Source organism: Protomyctophum bolini, assembly GCF_963924005.1.
Source record: "Protomyctophum bolini genome assembly, chromosome: 15".
NCBI classification, from domain to species: Eukaryota; Metazoa; Chordata; class Actinopteri; order Myctophiformes; family Myctophidae; genus Protomyctophum; species Protomyctophum bolini.
In genome coordinates, this window is record NC_137876.1 from 27,486,795 (window position 1) to 27,506,589 (window position 19,795).

General features: G+C 40.7%; 2 protein-coding genes across 4 annotated transcripts in view; both read right to left on the reverse strand.

The window, feature by feature from the left end:
* The window catches only part of ppp2r5eb (protein phosphatase 2, regulatory subunit B', epsilon isoform b), a 51,288-nt gene extending 44,200 nt beyond the window's left edge, over nt 1-7,088 (reverse strand). For 2 of the 3 annotated variants that reach the window (XM_080783673.1, XM_080783674.1), the window contains exon 1: nt 6,710-7,088. Coding sequence is in view for 1 of the 3 variants with exons in the window: in XM_080783672.1 (XP_080639798.1) it covers nt 6,539-6,567 (29 nt within the window). In the remaining 2 variants the exon portion in view is untranslated. The other variant, XM_080783672.1, reaches the window with a different exon arrangement.
* A 1,031-nt stretch (nt 7,089-8,119) lies between these two features.
* wdr89 (WD repeat domain 89) lies at nt 8,120-11,221 on the reverse strand. Its single transcript, XM_080783676.1, has 3 exons — nt 11,127-11,221; nt 9,969-10,518; nt 8,120-9,314 (listed from the first exon to the last, which is right to left on the reverse strand). Exons 1-3 carry the CDS (start codon nt 11,201-11,203, stop codon nt 8,658-8,660), a joined length of 1,284 nt encoding a protein of 427 aa, XP_080639802.1. The 5' UTR covers nt 11,204-11,221; the 3' UTR covers nt 8,120-8,657.
* Between the last annotated feature and the right edge of the window lie 8,574 nt (nt 11,222-19,795).

Here is a 19,795-nt window from a genome sequence, read left to right on the forward strand (position 1 = left end):
AACACTGGTTGTTACTTCAGAGTTAATTAAACTATTGAACGAGCAGAGCGACCATAATGTGTCCCATTAAAGATATTCATGGATACCGAGTCCGACACAAAAGACAGACAGTGCAAGTCTATTGTGTTTCCCCTTGGGGTAGATTAATCTATCTATTCCCCTCTTGCTCAACCGCCGCACAATCTGTCCATGTGTGGGGTGTGAGCTGGTTGTCCATGATAGCATCTAGCCTCCTCACTCACTATACTTGCCTTCGCCAGTATGACAGCCATACAAGCAGACAGACAGATAGAGATGGAGACAAGTCAGACAGGGACACAGATTAGTGAATGTTAGAGTGGCGTCATGGCACTGCTGCCTGGGGGAGATGGATGGACCCAGCTCAGAGTGAAGGACCTTTTAATCTCTCAGAGTCTGATCTGAAATACTGTTCAGGATGCAAGGCTTATTTATGACTCTTCCCTCCAGGTAGTCCAAGTGCCATAAGACACATTCATTTTGCAACCATAAATGTTTTCGCTGAATGACAACTAGTCACTCTTTGAGCAACACAGCGGCACTGAAGCCTTCCTTTTCCTTCCATTATTGGTACTCATACTCAACTGTGGGTAGTTGAAGACGAGTAATCTTATTTGCAGTGAAGCACAAAATAGATCTTGCCATTCAAAATTCTATGCAAAGGAAATTCCTGAGTGTTATTGGTGTTAATCACAGGACTTAAGTACAGGTGAGTGACAGCTTACCACCTCTGCACTTTTCTTAGTAGCCTAATCATTCATTTCATAACGATCTCTGCATGGTACTGTAGCAACAACTTGCCAAAACTCACCCAGGCCAGGAGCTTAGAAATAAATTGTAAATTGTACTGTAGTATTCAAAGTCATTTCATTTCTAAAGTCACTGCTAAAGTAGCGAACCTAAACAGGCCGAGAGGATTTCAAGTTTCACCCACACCTCTCCTCAGTTGACAACAGTTTTGTCATTCAAGCCTGTTGCAACAGGACTAGTAAATAAATACAACATGAAATAAGTTCTCCACACCAACAAACAACCTTACCAGCAAGCACAACGTGTGGTCGCATCAACACCTGTCCCTGTGTCTGCCGAATACTTTTATAAGGACAATACAAAGCTTTCAAAAACATTTCAGCTCACATTATATCAGTCTAACTAGACAGTTTCGAGCCTACTCTTAAAAACAATGTTTTTATAACGCTTTCTAGTAACCAAGACAGTTAGTTTCTACTAGTAACGGTCTGACACTGGCACATACTGTACATTCTGAATTGATCAATTGCATCCTGGTTTTAGTGGCAGTGCACAGAGCCAACAGGTTTCAGAAATGCTATCCTCAAACATTTTGCACAAATGAATGCAAGCTGGCAACGGGTGCATATCCTCAAACATTTTGCACAAATGAATGCAAGCTGGCAACGGGTGCATAGGTGAAGAACCAGGCAGCTAAACATTTAGATCATGTGATAACCTGATTGATTGATTTACTTATTGACAATATAATGATGTACAAAAAAGTTGCACAAAAAAGTCAAAAGAATGGCAAAGAAAAGCTTACATTTCAAGGTCGTCCTATTGATGTAAGGATGGACTTTTGAATCAGTTTTAAGTCATACAGGCAATCCACCCGACACAATGGTATATGAGACGTGTTTTGATCATCACCACAAAAAGGTCCTTCGCGCAAAGGGTTATGGGAAATTGAGTCCCTATTGTTTACAATGGAGAAGCTCCCGGGGGAGGAAGCCGTGTGCTGCCCGGTCTGTTGTTGTGGTCGCCACTATCAAATACTTTTCTACACTACAACAAGCGATTACACCGTTTTAAAGTGGATTTTCATGACAAGCAACTCAGTGGTCAGTGCAGTGGATGTTCAAAGGTAACTTTAAACATAGGCAGTCTGAAAGATGGCCGTAAATGGTCCGCAGTCAACCTGTTAATTGTGCAGGCATAGTCAAAATCACCAGTGCCTCTGCCAGTATTGCAAGAGCAATTCTGTCTATTGATGTTGACATTTTAGATATTTTACTTTTCGTTTTATCTTCGAGATAACTTTTAATGCCATACTCTATCTGGCCATACTCTCTCCAGATAGAAGGTTGAATAGCAGGCTGAATTTGTGTATATTAAAAAGAAAAGTGGACTTAAAATGCGGCACCACACGTTTGTTGTAAACGGCACCATGTCCTCGGTCCTCACCACAACTAACACTTATTCTCTTCCCTCAGAGAAGACCTCACCCACTGTCAAGCTGTACTGTTGAAGACCAAAGTCCTTTACTTCATATATCTTGAAACACTGTCCTCTCCATCACATTCTTCTGCACACACAAGCACAAACAATCTCAAACTAGTCCCAGAGAAAATGTATCTTCTGAGTTTAGGCTCAACTGCTTGCAAATCTCTCTATACGTCTTAAGAGAGCTTGTGTGCACTGTGCAGTTCTCGTCTCAGCAAGCAAAGGAGAAAAGAAAATAATTCATAGATAGCAGCACCCTCGACAGCGTTGCCATAGCTGCATTGCCAATGGCAACCTTGACCATGCTAGCAAGGAGCATTCTGTGCTTTTCACACCATTACGAATGTCAGCGGTCAACTGGCAAAAACACAGCTCAACACCACCCAATAGACAAACAGCCTAACACCTACAAACAGAAAGAGGCTAATACTACCAGACAGACAGCCTAATACCATCCAACAAACACATTCCCTCAAATACATTTAAATGTAACTGTATACAAAATGTTCATTTCCGTAAAGTGTCTCCATCGATAACCCAGACAGTGACAACAGCACTTACCTGTGCACAGGGGCACTGGAATGAGTGGAATCCCCAAGAATTACCATTGGTACTTCTCTCTTTTTCTTGCTCTCTCTGACTCTCGGTCTCTATCTCCGCCAATCAGACAGGCTGACCAAACAGACAGGCAGGCTAATGGTGAGAGGCTCGACTATGTTCCACCGCGGTTGCTTGTCGGCTCGCCGGGCATACGGCACACAGCACAAACACATTCCCCTCCCTGAGTCTCTCTTACATAAGAGAACAGACGACATCCACACAGAGGATTAGAGAAGGAGAAGAAGAGGAGGACAAAGATAGAGAAAAGGGAGCAATGAGGAGAAGCATAGGAAACGGTCTGAGAGGGGGATGTAAAGGAATGGGGGGTAGAGAACCAGAAGAAGAGCAAAGTCAGGAGGAGGGGGAGAGAAACAGGGAGGGCAACAGAAAGAGAGGAAAGGGAGGAAGAGAGCGCTCTACAGGAAGTCAACAAACGGGGAAAAACAAGGCCACACACACACACAAGATGAAAGGGAGGCAGGCAGAGGAAAAGCTCAGGGATCTAGTCTGTGTTCCAACATGGCAAAGTCTGAATTCAAAATACATCTATACTATAGTCTCTGGTATGAGATTTGTTTCAGGGGTTGGCATTAAGATCTCAGAGCCTAGGCACTTGCGACACAGGTCATGTTCTACTCAAAGGCCATGCTTACTTTCCTGAAAAGTAAATTGTCCATTATTAAATGATTAAAATTTGGGCAAATGAGTATTAAATCCAATGGATAACTGGAGTTGTCACTTTGAAAAACCAGTGCAACTGATAGTTGTAAAAAGGTTGCATTGTTCTTCATGAATAGCAAATAATATTTACTGAAGCCTTCTCGAGCAACCTGAAAGTAAACTTAACTCGTTTATTTGCCACGGGCAGTCGGGCAACCGTGTCAAACTGTCAACTGTCAACCCTGTGCAGATTGTGATATTAGACCAATGACTGATGATTATTACCAACATAACAATAAAACATTCCTAATAAAATATTGTGTCCAGGTATAGCTCAGTCGGTAGAGCTCTCGCCTTTGGACCACACGGTCATGGGTACGATCCCAAGCAGTGCCTACTTAGCGTGTGAGTAGCACATATGAATCGCATATGATATCTAGTCTCCTAGCCTGATACCTGTCGAATATCAATATATTGCCCAGCCCTACTGTAAACATTCACATAATTACTTGTCAATGTGTTTAAAAGTACAAAATTATATTTGTGCATAGTGTTCTAAACTTTTATGAAAACTAAATGTACTCTTGAGAAGTTAAACAAAACAATCTTTCATTTGATCTGATGAGTCATTGGACATGGTTTGAAGAATGAACAGTGCACACAGCCATGACCAGCAACAACTTCACACATGCACAATTACACATATGACACAATACGAGTCTTGCGCATAGATACTGTATTCTATTCTTCACAAACACTGTATGGTGCAGAATTGCAGATATTATTGTAGAACAGTATAATACTGATTGTATTGATATTAGTTACTCTATGATGCCGTGATGACACTGTGGTGATTGTACTCTAATTGTACCAGTTTGTGACTGAATTCCCCGCGCTGGATCAATAAAGTCAAACGCAAACAAAAAGCTGATGGATCTAAACAGACACTTCAAAGTAAAATCCTGAGTGTTTATTTATTCCATTTGCAACTGGTGAGTGAAAATGACACTCAGGATTTTACTGTGTGTACTGATAAGAGATCAGAGAACCGGGCTGCACCTCCTCCTCCTCATCATCATAAACGCCAGGAGACTTTGGATGCTGGGACATAACACTGACCTCTCTCTTGGTGAGATGAACAAACTCATTGAGAGGTGAGGTACTCGCTCAACTGACTCAAACCTTTGCCTTGATTATGATGAATGAAAAAAAATTAGCTAGTAGATCCACTATTTTAACTATTTTTGTATACAACCATTTGAGAAGAGTATAATACAGGGTCAAGGGCCAGGTATAATATGACTAACTTGATTATAAAAGTCATCGATACTACTGTAGTACTGTATACAAGAAAATAACGTTAAAGCATGCTTCTTGATTGTTCAGTTATAAATTGGTTTAGGTATTCATTCTAAATGTATGTTTTGTATTAATTGCCCAGCCCCCCCCCCCCCCCCCCTTTCTGTATGCCGGCACATTATTTTGTTTTGATAGCTTTGATAACATTCTCCTCAACAATTCTGAGCATCCTTGTGCCACCAAATTTAGACAGTCATATGAAGAGCAATGCAATGTTGGAGCATGGACACAAAGATAGGGTAGATGTTTCAACAGCAAAGATTATCCATAGTCCATACTCCTGACAGATTTGAGAGGAAAAAACCTGTCTGTCTACATTTATGTGTCTACATTTATGTGTTTATGTGTATCAATTCCTGTGTGATTAATACAATCTCCAAAGAGCTAGTTCTATATCGTTTGCAAAAGGCTGCTCCATTTCAGTGCACAGCACAGTAATTACTACACAATTACACTGTAGTCAAGAACAAATCCTTTTAAAACCAAAAGTTGTCATCGTAATTTGACAAGTACACAGACTCACAATCGCTCAGGGCAACATATCTTGAGACATTATGTTAGACACTATAGACACGGACAGTAGACAATACTCATAGTTGAAACATTGACAACTGATGAGTGATGACTGAGTCCTAGCTGCATTTCTTAGCATCCCTGTTTTACATACTGTTTCTACCCATCATACATGTCACAATTTATTACCGTAACGTATACAAAATAACTGATAACTATTTTTTTTCAGGAACATTAAGATTCATGCATCTTTCCACAGGGCTGTAACAATTCTGGCCAACATAAGAACAGTTAATGGGCCAAATTAAATATTAGTTTATTGTTTGGACATTGCCGAAATGTGCAAAGCAAGTCAAAGTTCATATCCGAGTATCACCACTCATTCAGTATGTGTAACTATATGTGGCCGGATTCACAGGCCCTGTAAACCATAATGTAAGAATACTTTTTCGATAAGACTTGGACAATGCTTTTTCTGACCCAAAACTGTGATAACGTTGCTTTGACAAGCATTTACCTGAATCACAGCTCGAGCAGACTCCAATAAAACATGAGCATCAAGGAGAATCTAAGCTAATAGAAAGCCACAGATAACAGTCCAGATTTAACAAAGTAAACATTATTTCATTATTACGTTTTTATATCTGCGTATTAGGAAGCCAATTTAGCTGTACGGATTTAAAATCAAGCAATCAAATAGAAATTGTGTTTCATCATGATCATCTATGTTGGGCCTGGCGGCAGTAAGCAACACATATTCAAAACTTGACAAGTCAAAGCTAACCCGCTAACATTAGCCAGCTAGCCGCATTAGCTAGCCGATCTGCCGATACAAAAACACTTGAATTTAAGAGTAAACTGATAGTTAGCTACCAAATTTCAGTGTACAATACACCGTGATATTATTTTAATACAGAAACAGCTATGCTTTATATAACCTGATAGGAGGCACTGGATAAAATGACATTTTACACAGCCAGCTAACGACAGTGCTACGGCTAGCGCGGGTTAGCTCAAGTTCAGTGGTCTGGCTAACTGGCTAGCGCCAGCTAGCTGTGGACATATGAAAATGAAAACAGATGAGCGTCATATCACAGCATGGCACAGGTACATGTCTAATTGTACGTGATATGTACTAATAAGATAACGTTACCTGGGCGGGCTTGGCCGATCACCCATCATCCAAGATGTAAATACAACGGCACTGCTAATGCTGCTAGAGCTAAACTACCGTTCGTTCACTTCACACACTGTGACAGACACACCGTCCCGAGTCCCGACCGAGCCGCGGCTGCAGCTCTGCTCTGCTATGGTTTTACTTTACCTGGATCCTCTGTGTGCTGCTGAGCAACGAAGACGGCGGCAAGGAGTTTATCCTATGATAGGAAATGTATAAGCTAGGCTACTTCCAGCTCGTTGCAAAGAGCCTCCCAAGCAGCGGCCAGACAGCAGGAAAATCTTGGCCTTATTACAGCCAAACCCACGAGTACCTTTTACCTTCTAACGATATAATCCTCCGACACCCATTAAGAACAAAGTACGGTATAAAACGATTACGGTAACTCAGTTACATTCCCGATATCGATTCGATTGCTTCCGTTATCCAAACACTTATATTTGTATATTTTCCTTGGACCGTGTTTGATTTGGGGATATATCTTTTTTGCCCTATTGTCAATATTACTGGGTTGAGACCATGGCACACATAACAGAGATGCACCTAACCTGCTCGTGGGTTTGGATCAACACGCGATGGTGATTGGTTGCCGAGTGGGCTGTGCAACACATGATTGGACTCTAAACCACGTCGATCACCGACGAAGCAAGAGGAGGCTTTCCCAGAGACGAATGCATTGGGATAGGTTGTGAGGGAAAGGGACAAGGAAAGAGATTGGGCAGAAAGCGATGTGGAATGGTAGTCTGGTTCCCATAGTCCGAGGAGATGGTGGTGCTGTGATTGGCTGGTTGGTTGTCAGGCAACCTCAACCAAAACATGATTTGGTTATTAAATTATGATAATCATAAATATAGGGAGGAAAGGAAACAAAACACTATTACGGTTGATTAATACAATGCTCAAATGTGCAATATACTATAGTATGCGTGCACTCAGCACTGGTATCTAAATGTTATGATGAATTGAACATGGTGGACCATATTGTAAACAAGTGTAATGCTTTATGGTGTCATCCAGTTAAGTTTTGTATTGAGTTTTTTCTGAAAATGTACTGTAATTCTCCAATCTGTTAATAAATACTTCAATCAAATCTTTTAGGAAAGTATACTGGTCATTGATACTTTCCTTGTCCCTTTGTCTAGGTTTAGCAGCACGCATAAACTCGTCGCTATTTAGTTTACTACCGTTTAAACTTTAAACCATAGACTGTCAAATATAAATAAATACAATGTTGGTTGCTCGACAACCATTTACCAATCAAAGCACGACCGGTCGTCCATCCGGGCTATGGGATACACAAATGGAACATCCCCATGTGGAATGAGGCTCAACCTGCCCAAACCAGGCCCAACCCGGCTTTTGCAGTTTAAACCGCGTCTAGATGGTAACAAAATGTTTCGTATTGTTTTATCATCAATCAAAGCATTAATATGTAAAAGAAACACTGTTTTCCAGTATGCGAGTATCTGGGCTTTATTTACACGGCAATTTACCGTTTTGCAGGAAGTAGCACCAGAGTTACATAACTGCCATGTAGGCCTGCTACTGTACTCAGTCAGTCAGTGCAGTTACCTGTCAAACCCTTGGAAAGAGATTAATGTTTTTTCGAAATATAAAACCTTTTTTTTGTATTTAATTAACATAAAAAATCCATTCACTGCAGGACTACACAGACAAACATTTTTAACTCCAATCCCGTTCCACTGAGAGGAATATAGTAGTAACCCTCCCCGCATGTACTAGCCTACTAAATAGGCTATAGAGTAACTTACCACAGGTCTTCAGCTGAATAAAACACCAGTTTAAAATGATCATCAATCTTCATTTAAGCAAAGACCTCTCTACTACTTAATTAATGGATAATTATTAATATTGGCTTTCTCTCTTCGGAAAAAAGAAAAGTGCTTAAATCAATATTAGCTGACATGAAAAAATGCAAGCTACAAAAAGAGCAGGGTTTTATATTAAATAGATACATTTATAGAAGGCTAATTTATGAATAGTCCAGGCAGACTCTTGTAGCACAATAGCTGTCACTCTAGTATTGTTCATTTTCAGTATGTTATTTTTAAAAGAAATGTAACTCCATGTTAAACTATGTTGTTTTCTTATCCCTGTGGTAGTCATGTTTTTTGTGGAGCCTCGATTTTACTTTCAGCACAGAGTCACACTTCATGCTCTCCCTCTTCCCTGGCATAAGCTCCTCCCCTCCAGGTTTCCATAGGAGCAGCTGGCCATCCTCTCCTCCGGTAACCAAGTTAACTTCCCCTGCTGAGCTGGTGTCCCACAGGAAACAGCGCACTGTGGTTGTGTGGCCCCCTCGCAGGGACCTCAACAGACGGAGCCCCCTACCATCGCAATCCAATAGGTGGAGGTCCCCGCTGTTTGTCCCCGCAACCACCACCAGTCTCTGGGCCTCCTCCATCCACTGCCCCCCTACCAGGTAATCCACAGACTCCTCACTGCCAGAGAACAGGCTCAGACTGCGGGCGTCTACAGTGCTATAGATGGTAAGGGGCTCGTCAGTGTCCAGCTGGCTTAGGTCCCAGAGCTGAAGCCCCTCATCGTGGCTGAGGCAGAGCAGCTGGGTGTAGTCCTTCCCAGACCAGCAGACAGAGCTGGCTGAAGAGCCACTGTTGAAGGTCGCCAGCAGGGCTTCATCCTCTCCTCCCAGACTCAAGTCAAACACGTTCACTAGGCCATCTGTAGAGCCCGATGCCAGGCGGTCCTTGTCACATGGGTGGAAGTGTACCTTTGGTTGAGATGTTTGATTTATTATTTTTAGTGCATTAAGAAAATTGTATATACATGAACAGATGAAATGTAAACATTGATTGATATGGTTATTTTGAAGGTGTTTATATTCTATTGGATAGTATTGTGGACTGAGGAGACAGAAAGACGTGTCTTGTTACACAAATAGAACCTTGGACATTTGATAATGTTTTGAGGGGTGCTAGCCCCTCCTATGTCGAGCTTTGAGGGTCTGTGTAAACAGAAACATTGAAGACAAAAATGTGTAAACACAAAAATGTAAGACAAAATTGTGTAAAGACAAAAGTGAGGACGCAAATTGTGATTGGCCAGAATGAGATGATGTATAATAATAAGAGCGCCCACACGGGTGTGATTTATTTTTATTTTGAAACCTTATTTGATTAAGATTTCATCATGTTGGAAGCAATTGGATAGGATACAGGTAAGACTCAAATTGAACGGACCACAATGGAAACAAGCTCTTAAGTAATAAGTACCAAAAAAATAAAAATAAATAAATTATATATATATATATATACTGTATATATATATATATATATATACACACACACACACACTGGTAATAAGAAAATCCAATACGCTATACACTGGGAACTCAAAAGAAAACAGAGAAAATTATGATACATACCTGTGTGATATCATCACTGTGAGACTCGGAGTACACCCCAAGGAGGGTACCATCACTGCTGCCTCCACTGGCTCCCATTTTACCACTCACACGGGCATCCCAGAACACCAGGAAACTGTCTTCCTTACTGACCTGCTCTGTACCGGCACACAGCACCAAATCACTACAGCTCAAATCAAAGCTACAGTAATGGTGGGATGGATCACTTTTAAACACCTGCACTGCCTCTGTATCTGGCCGACGGACATCCCACGTCCTTACTGTCCCATCAGCCGAAGCAGAGTAGAGCAGGTCAGGGTAGGTGTGGGCAAATGTGACACCACACAATGCCCCACTGTGGCCCTTATAATCGCCCAGAAGCTTCAGAGTGTCCTTGTCATGAAGGTGGATGGAGAAGTCAGAGCAGGAGACAGCAAGAAGGTGGCCTTGGGTTGAGCCAGAATGAGAGGGCTGCATGGAGAGATCAAGCAGGTAGGAGGGCTCTTCTGGACAGGACCGCCGAGCAATGGACAGAGCACTGAGTTTCTCCTCCACCATCTCCATGGCAGCACTGTGAAAACAACAAGACTGTAGATAGGTGGGGACTGGGGCTGTCAGATACAGTACATTTTCTGCATGCTAATCCGTACTGTTGCCAGATTCCCGTCTTTGCGTATATAATTCTCAGGAAATGTGCAAATTAAGGGCAAGTATATTAGTAGTTGGTTTTGGTTTTTCTCTCTTTTATAAACACGGCGTGTTCGTTCGTGTGACAGCATACAGAACTAATGCACGTGTTGTCCAGAATATCACACTGACGCTCAACTAAAACGTCTAATGTTCTCGATTTAACAGTTTAACGGAAGTTGGCGCCTCGGTGTTCGTGGTGGACTGTGTGGAGAAAATTAATATTCAACATTTAACAAACATTACAATCTCTTCTCGCCGAGTCGTAGATAGGCAAATATCACGAACCCTGGTTGTGAGATTCATCATCATGAGGTCATCATCATCATGTGCTTTTATGTAGATGCATTAACATACCTATTTGCGAGATATAACAACCACGGCCGAGCTGGGACGCTAAATATTGTACTACGCTGCTAATAATTATATTGGTAATGTGCTGTGCTCCCAGTAACGGTAAACAAAATCCTCACACAACCACATAACACTTACCCTAGATCACGCTGACTGAGTGAGCACGTTGATGAAATCAGCCGCGTCACCGTGTTTACAGTCCCTTCGGAACCCATCTTTCCGTTCTATAGTTCCGCTGGACAGGAGAAGAACACGAGCCATAACTCTCGCGCACGTCAAATACATTACGATTATAAAATAACTAAATGGGTAACCCGCATACACTTCAGCTTCATTATCACCTCCGATGCTGCCTGACACGTAGCTATATTGGGGCACAATCTATATGGAAACGATACAACGAAAATGTATGTGTGTTCTGTTCAATCGCCGCCAGGTGGGAGTAGACTACCGGTACTTCATTCGTACTGCGTTGGATTGGAAACAAAACCACACAAACCAACCACGTCCCCTTCATTTTATCTGAAAGAGTAGAGAAGCCAGTCTACATACATTTTGAATGAATTGCACACACGTAGCCTTTTACTGCGGCCTACCCTTTTCAAAGCGAACACCTGGCTGCTGTCTGCAATTTGCGCGCGCGCGCGCGTGCGTGTGTGTGTGACTTTTGTTATATTGTATTAAAGTTAGAGAACATTACCACAGTGAATCACAGCATAGTAAAAAGCGATTGCGGTCAACGAAGTTGGACCTTCCCCGTTCACCCCCTCTCTCCTTCGATTGATCGATTAATGAAATGCCGCCTCGCGAACAGCTGACTTTACTATGAGTGACGTAGGCTAGTAGCACACAACACCACGTGACCCATATAACTGTCACCAACAAGAAGCAGACAGCCCTGTGATGAAACCTTTAGCATTACACTGTTGTTAATACGTTTTTATTCACAATGGAATGTTATTGTACTCTTAATATATCATGGTGTAGCACAGCACAGTAGATTCATATTTCAATCAATCTGGGATGTTAAAATTGTGCAAAACTCTGTTCAATGAATGGCCTCTTCTGCTACATTAAACATTACTAAACATTAAACGTTACTTATACCTGTTAGGCCTACTATACGTTTTCAGGCTCTCCGACTCCCAGTACCATTACTATTCCTAGCATATCCCAAATCCTGGGGTAACAGGTGGCTCAGTAATAACGTTAACTGCTAGTTACATTCTCTGACTCAACAATGTGGCGCCGTGTTTTGCTCTTCCAAAAACATTCATCAAGAAGGCTGACTTAAATATACACTTTTACTTGTGCTGCCGACATGCCAAGAGGGTAGAACATGTGTTTTATCTCCAGGCCAGGGACTGGTGTGTGTTTTCTTAGTTCTGCTACTTCCCTGGTAGGCTGGTACCAAGCAGGCTTTGGCATTGCCTTCTGGAAACTTCGCTGCTTGTCTGGCCTTTAGTTTAATGTATCTTGCTGTTACTTGAAGGGAGGGGCAATGTAAACATCAGGAGTAACAAGCACCATAAAAACAGTTATGGTTTTAGTCAGTTAAAATCACCTGGTGCTCTATCATGCATGTACAATATGGGTATTACATTTTAATTATTTTTGTCTGGGGAATGAAAAGAGAGATTCTTGCAGACACACAGCTAAACAATACAGGCCCCAGCTTCATTCATTCCTTGCTGCAACTATGTGTCCTTTCAAGTGTACCTAAGACACCAAAACACTCAAACAGCTTTGCCTTATACTCTTCAGGTACATTTGTTGTGGAAGGTTGCAGGTAGGAATGTGTACCTGAATGTGTTTGTCTTCCAAACAGCCCGTGCACAAGTAAAACGGAATTGGACACTTGTCCTTGGGTGAAGATGATTTTCTCTTATGGTCAAAGAGAGTGAGTTGGAGAGGATGGTGCATGTTGTGATCAGTATTATTTCAATTAATTCACACAAAATAATGTGAGTGAAATATATTTATAGATCAAATCCAACATTACAATTTGTAAATAGAAAAAATACTGTAGAACTGCATAAATGGTCCTCTATGGTCCAATGTCAACAAACATCAGATGACAGTTAACTGAGATGAATACAACCAACTTAATGGCATTGAAGGAGACAGTTGAGTTGAAAAGTATAATTTCAAATTATTTCAATATATTCATTTTATCAACCATAATATATTTAAAACCTGTTCTGAAAAAGACAGCTGGCATGAAAAATACATTTTAGAGGATGTAATTATCCAAGTCAAGTGTAATAGTCAAGAAATAAACTTTCTATAACATAACTTTATAATAAAAAACAAAAAATATGAATCACCTGGGCCCGAGAGTTCAAAACTTTTAATCAAACTTTTCTTATTGATGTAATGTTTGCTGAACTAATTCTATGATCACAGCTTGGATATTAAAGTGTTCCCAATCCTCTTTTTTGGTTTTGTAGCCTACTACCAAAGCCTGAATCTGAAGGTATTTGAACTCTTGGGCTCAGGGAATTTATTTGGTCTTGGGAAAAAGACAAATCTCAAATACTCAATGATTTGTTTTCTTTGTCAATATGCGTCATATGCAAATGACAATCACAATGTCTTGAAATCAAATGATTTTCATCAAGGTATAGCATATATATATATATATATATATATATATATATATATATATATATATAATATATATATATATAACGGAGCTACATCTACATGTATTGTGACTTGAGAGTATATTGCAAATGTTAGCTGAAGCAGTGACAACTGAGAGATGAGGTGGGAAGCTATGCTTTACCTGCCACAGGGAGGTGAACTCAAATAAACATTCACTATAAAGTCTTTGAATACAAAAATCCTATAATGTGCTATTGGTACAGATCCAGTGTTACATTTTGTAGTTTGGGTGTAACCTAACTTTGTCAACATTAAGTCCAACCCCTCATAAACTTAAAGAAAAACACAAAAGCGCTAGTGAAGTTTGCCTTTCTAAGGTCAAACATACCTTTATTAGGCCTCAAAAGCACCTGCCAAAGTGGCAAAGAGTTGACAAACTTAACAACCATTTACTGTATATTTTTCTTCTTCTGACTACTTCCCACCTCGTCAGAATTGAATGCAGTTACACGTGCAAAGACAACACAACATGACAGGATGACAAATGTTTAGGACTAACACATTTTGAACATGCCAACTACTTTCAAATGAACTGGCTATTTAAAAAACGAGTAACCTCACAACTCGTGTTCCTGAACAAGAGAAGGCACTATAAGGGCATGAGGAACACAGCTACATTTAACTCCGTTATCATTTTGGTCGACAGGAGCCCGTGAAACATTTCACCACCATCCCACTTAGAAAAGTCTTATCTCTGAGAGTCAGCATTTCAACATGAAAGAAAGCAACATTGGGGAAAAACAGGAACATCAAAATCTTAACATATATGTTCGCAAACAACAAAAACGCACACAATACAATTTTACAACAACAAATGAATCTCCAACTCCAAATATCCAACACTTTTTTCCTTCCTTTTTACAGTTCAATCTGGGCCATAAATGGTATTTATCCATTTAGTGATACATAAAAACCATCTCTCCCGAACACTATGGACCATCACAGCAGGACAATAGCTCATCAACATCAGGAAGTTTGGCTTTATCCGCCTTTATCAATCTCATTTCCCCAATCTATCTCCCATCTGCACAGGGGTCTTCCTATGCCCAGATATAAATATCACAGCCAGCACTTTTACACAACACAACAACTTACACACGTACAGTATTGTTCTACAATGGCTGTATTTCTAGTGTGTAAAACTATGTTGTGAGGGGGTGCATACGTTGGTTAGACATACCAACAGTCCTACAGTCATTAGTCAGACAAACCCGTGCTGCAGGTTAAAAATCACCCGTGGTTCGCGACATACGCGGCAGGTTAAAAATTGCGAACCGTTAGCACTTAACCCCTGTATACTTTGCTGTATGACAAATAGCTAAACAAGCTCATGCCACGTCCTGAAAGTGTGTGAAACGGTTGAGTTTTGAACATTTCTTAAAATGTTCACCCATAATGACAGTGATATGGACAGGGAAAGTGGTTAATATTCACAAAGGGAATTCACCGCCCACAGGTTTGGCCTGTGAAGGGATCATGAGAATTAGAATGCAAAAGATAAACATCCCACTGGCTTGTTGTTTGCAGGCAGGGACATCCTTTTGTGAAAAGTTGTACATCCTGCAGTGGAAAGCATCTAGTAAGATGTGATAAGGGGCTGTAGGTGACCAGCTGCACTGCTGCAGCAACATAGCACTATTTTATACAGTATATACACAATTCTCATAGAGTTCAATGCACTACTAGGACAAGGCCATTATGTAAAATGTGAACATTTTAACACTTAGTGGTTGCCGTAGTGGTGTGCTTTAATGCCATCGAATGGCATGATAAGTGTCACATCACATTGTCCAATAAACAAAATGCTAAAATAACAGCAACCTTCCTTTAACCACAGACAACAGCACACTAAAACACAGAACAAAGACAAAACACATGTACATGCACATGCGTAAGGCAAGGCCACAGGATGTTGAGCTACCCGAGCAGTGGACACACAGCTGGCGTGTACAGCCCCGCATTCTCCTCCAATCAGATGCCAGTGCCACAGAGACCAACTGACCAATCATAGGCCAGAATTCTCCAGAGTGAAGTTGGTTCTTTTGTGTGCCATCCAGGTTTCCGCTTCCTGACCAAGGTGTAAAAGTAAAAACTGACCACATCACAGAAAAAGTATTTGAAATTTCAGTTAAGTTTAAGTTTAGTGAGGCTAAGGGTAGGGCTTATAGTCACATATTTTGCCACTTAAACCCAGGCATCCCAATCTTCAATCTTGATAGTCAAGCTTTGCAGCTTGGTCATACAGCAAGTCCTTATAACCACTCAACTGGCCTGTGATCAGCATCTACTGTAGGGCCAAAAAACTCCCTCCTGACTGAAGCCTAAATGATGCTCCGGCGCACAACGGTGTTGCACACATTGAGAGCTTGTAGGATGCCTATTTCTGCCCCAACATCATTGTGCAATGAAGTATGAATCAGGCTTTACTCAGTGCATTGAAAAGAAAACAGTGCATTCTGGGTACAGACTAGTGCATCAATATTAGGAGGCCAGTACCGTTTACAAATGACCTTGGCTTACATATGAAGCCAAAGCCTTAATGCCAATTAAGACTGAAATATTTTCATCTTGGTCTATGAATTTCAAATGGGATTTCACATGGTCCTTTAAGTGAAAACCCATTTAGCCTCAGTCAAGGAAGAATAGCAATTATTGCTTTGTGGAAAGTAGAACACAACAGTACAGCATCTTACAGAAAAGACACATGGGATCAATATGCAAATAAGGCATCATAAGACACCCATAATGAGATGTATGAGATAACTATTTAATCCACTAGTAGATGGTGGATTCTGAATTCATTTAGTCATTTAACTGACAAGCAGATTTGCTAAACAAAATGAACTGGTTAGCTGACTGACAAGGTGCTCAAAAGCCAACATGCAATTAGCAACCATACCAACAGTTACAAAACTAACATTTGTGAAATTGTGAGCAATGTAGCTGTAGGGAATGTCTTAACTTCCCACTACTTTGAACTGCAGTGGAAATCTAACCAAGTGGTGGTGGCACATTGTACACACAATGTCTCTGCATTAATGAGTGTCTCCGGTGTTTGTTAACATTTCACAAGGATGCATGCACGCCAAGAAAAGAAGCAAAATCATACAAAACAAAAGCTACAGTGATGTCCACAGATTCACCAAAAGCCATTTACCATTTAACCTGATCAGAAAAGATGGGTTAATCAATGGTTGGTTAGGCTACCTGCCACAGGAATTGGGAGTTTAGAGTAGAGAACCATTCAGCCAAAACATACCAGTTTTGGCTGGGGTTGGTTCTCCACCCTGCTTAGAAAACCTGTCGTAATTTATCTATCCACGAAAAACAAGGAAACCTCTTTCAACCTAGACTCGAACTTTACTTACTTTACAAATGGAAACAGGAGAATCTCTTCTCCATCATAATGAAAATTCCACTCAGTGCACTAAACTTAACATTTCTGTCTTCCAGTCACAGCAGCTGGTACACGTAACACCCCAAATTTCACCAGCCAATTTGCAATTTTACCAACTACAGTTTAATGGCTACAAATTAATATCGGTCACAGCGAAAATATAAAAGCAGACAATGCTGTTGGGGGCTAGTTGTAGCTTCCTACCCTGACACTACTTGGTCCAATCCCATAGAATACTTTCTAAAATATATGAGACAAGGGAGAAACACAGGGCTTTCAGTCGTCTGCTTCTACTACTGCAGTATGACTCACACATTGGAGAGAGTAGGGCGGGGAGAAGAGAGGGAAGAAAAGTAAAGTAAAGGAGAAGAGATGCGTCCAGTTAGTCTTTAAAAATGCACTGCAAAATCCTATGTGTTAATTTCACTATAAATGTAACCAGATAGTAGTATGACACAATTTTGCAACTGTTCCTAATATTATCAGGACAAATTATTTATAAATGGTTATTGGGTGTATCCTTTTGGAAGAAGAAACATTTATACTATTTCTATATCTTGAAAAGCATTCTGTTCAGAAGAACGGAATGGATCCTTGGTGGTGAGTCATCTAGAGGCGTGTTTGTTTGTGGGTGTCCACACCCCCGGCTAATCTAGCAAATCACTACACAGATCACTACCAAGTTTCTGTGTACACTGTAGTGTAGGGCAAGGAAGTAAATCTATTTTTCACATATTGTGAAATTGACATTTCAAATCCACCGTCCCAAAGATCCGCTGATTAAACTTCTTACCCAAATATGGAGTTCAAGACTGACATCATCAATTAGATTTTATCTGTTCCCTCCTGAGACCAATTGGTATCTCCACTGCCTATCTTCCCTTGAAAGGAGATACTCCATTGTGCGAGAGGCATCTGTTATCAACAGGAAGTCACCTGTGCTTTGTGTGAATGCACCACTGGTGGACTCAACACGGGCCAACAGTGACCATCAACATCAGTCCTTGGGACCCAGTACTGCTGGCTTGCCCTTTAACCCTTTATAAATCAGATATAAATGTAGAACAGGTACACCAGGTTAATGTAGCTGCTCCCTGTTAGAAGATAAAACTACCAGTATTCCATGTTCCTAGGAATGGAGTAGTGAAATATTTAAAATAGAAAAACTCTATAAGAACTCTATACATTTAACACAGTGAAATTAAGTGACACTTCCTTCTTTCCTTTCTTGCTTACGTCAGAATAATTATGTGCCCAGTCATGGCTTTTTATCCATTCACAACACAGGAAAACCAATCCATCTCAGAGAACAGGGTGACAGTCTGTAATCTACATAAAGACAGAATCAGTTGAACATGGGATATCCACAGGGATACAAAGAGCCCTTTAGGAAGAAACAACACTGTACATCAGCAATTTAAAGAAACCCTCAAATAGAGAGTGAACACAAAACAATGAGACAAAACCGACAATGAATGTTCATTGCAGGAGGTTGTCCACTCCCCAGGAGGAGATAGATGTAAAGCAACGTTCAGTTAATCATCTCCTGCAAAGGTGTCCGACTGTCCGGAGTCCTGCAAAGATGTCCGGAGTCCAAGGTTACAACATTAATTCCTGTAGGATTCTCCAGTTGGAGGATAAAGAAAATAAAAACTCCACAGACAAATCCTTTAAAATCACAAGAATCTTATTGCCTTTAGAGAAAATAGGAAGCTCAAATATTTTCAATATCATCAATGAAGCTTTCAGACTGGGTGCCAAATAAGAAATGCCAACATACTTGCAATTGTATGTTTCAGTCAGTCCAGAAGTCACTTACAGTGCTTGAGGACTAGCATGTTATTTGTAATGGAATATTAAATGAAAATAAACAACTTTACTCAAACTTTTACACACCACATTAGTCATTAGGAATGAAGGGTGTAATCTTCCCATACATGTACTTAAAAGTGTACAGTAGGAAGCTGCGACAGTGGTAAGGTCTGGGTTTGGGTTAAGAAGAAACTAAAATAAAACTACCTTTAAACAATGTGTGTAATGTACATGGATCTTTGTCTGAAGGCTTCATATGACATCGACAATAATACTACTAAGACACAGGTCATGGCATTTCGCCATCAGTGGTATGACGCTACAAAATCTTCTGTTGCTAATCATGGCTGTGTAGTTTATTTTCAATTGTGCCAATTAAAGCACCACCCCCAAGTAGTCCATGGTACTCCTGACACCTAGTGGCTGGTCGTGGGGAGGGGCTGGGGACAAACACACCTCCTCTGATATAAGTCACTTTGTTCTTTTCATCTGACAGGGAGGAGTTTCGCAGAGAGGGCATAATGCGTAATTGAAAGCCCTGATAGGGTTGTGTAAAGACCCGCCCCCGCCTGCCTCTTTGCTCCGTGGTTACCAGACAGTCCAGACCGTCTTCCGAGGTGGAAAATCTAGTGACACAATCACTGACGCGAGGTTACTACGAGTCTGTGGTGTGAAATATCGCTCTGTGTTGGCTCTCAATTAAAGAAAATAAGGCTATATGGGGAACACAAAGAAACAAGCAAAACAAACTAAACCTAATTTAAATCAATAACAAACCCCAACTAATCCTACCAAACATGAACAATAATGGTTACATTATGATTGTGCCTGAGCAAAAGACGTTTACAAAAAGCAAGCTCCCATACTCCGTTAAATTATACGAACATAATTATTTTTACAACTTAAGCCTGCCTAAATGTAACACTATCAC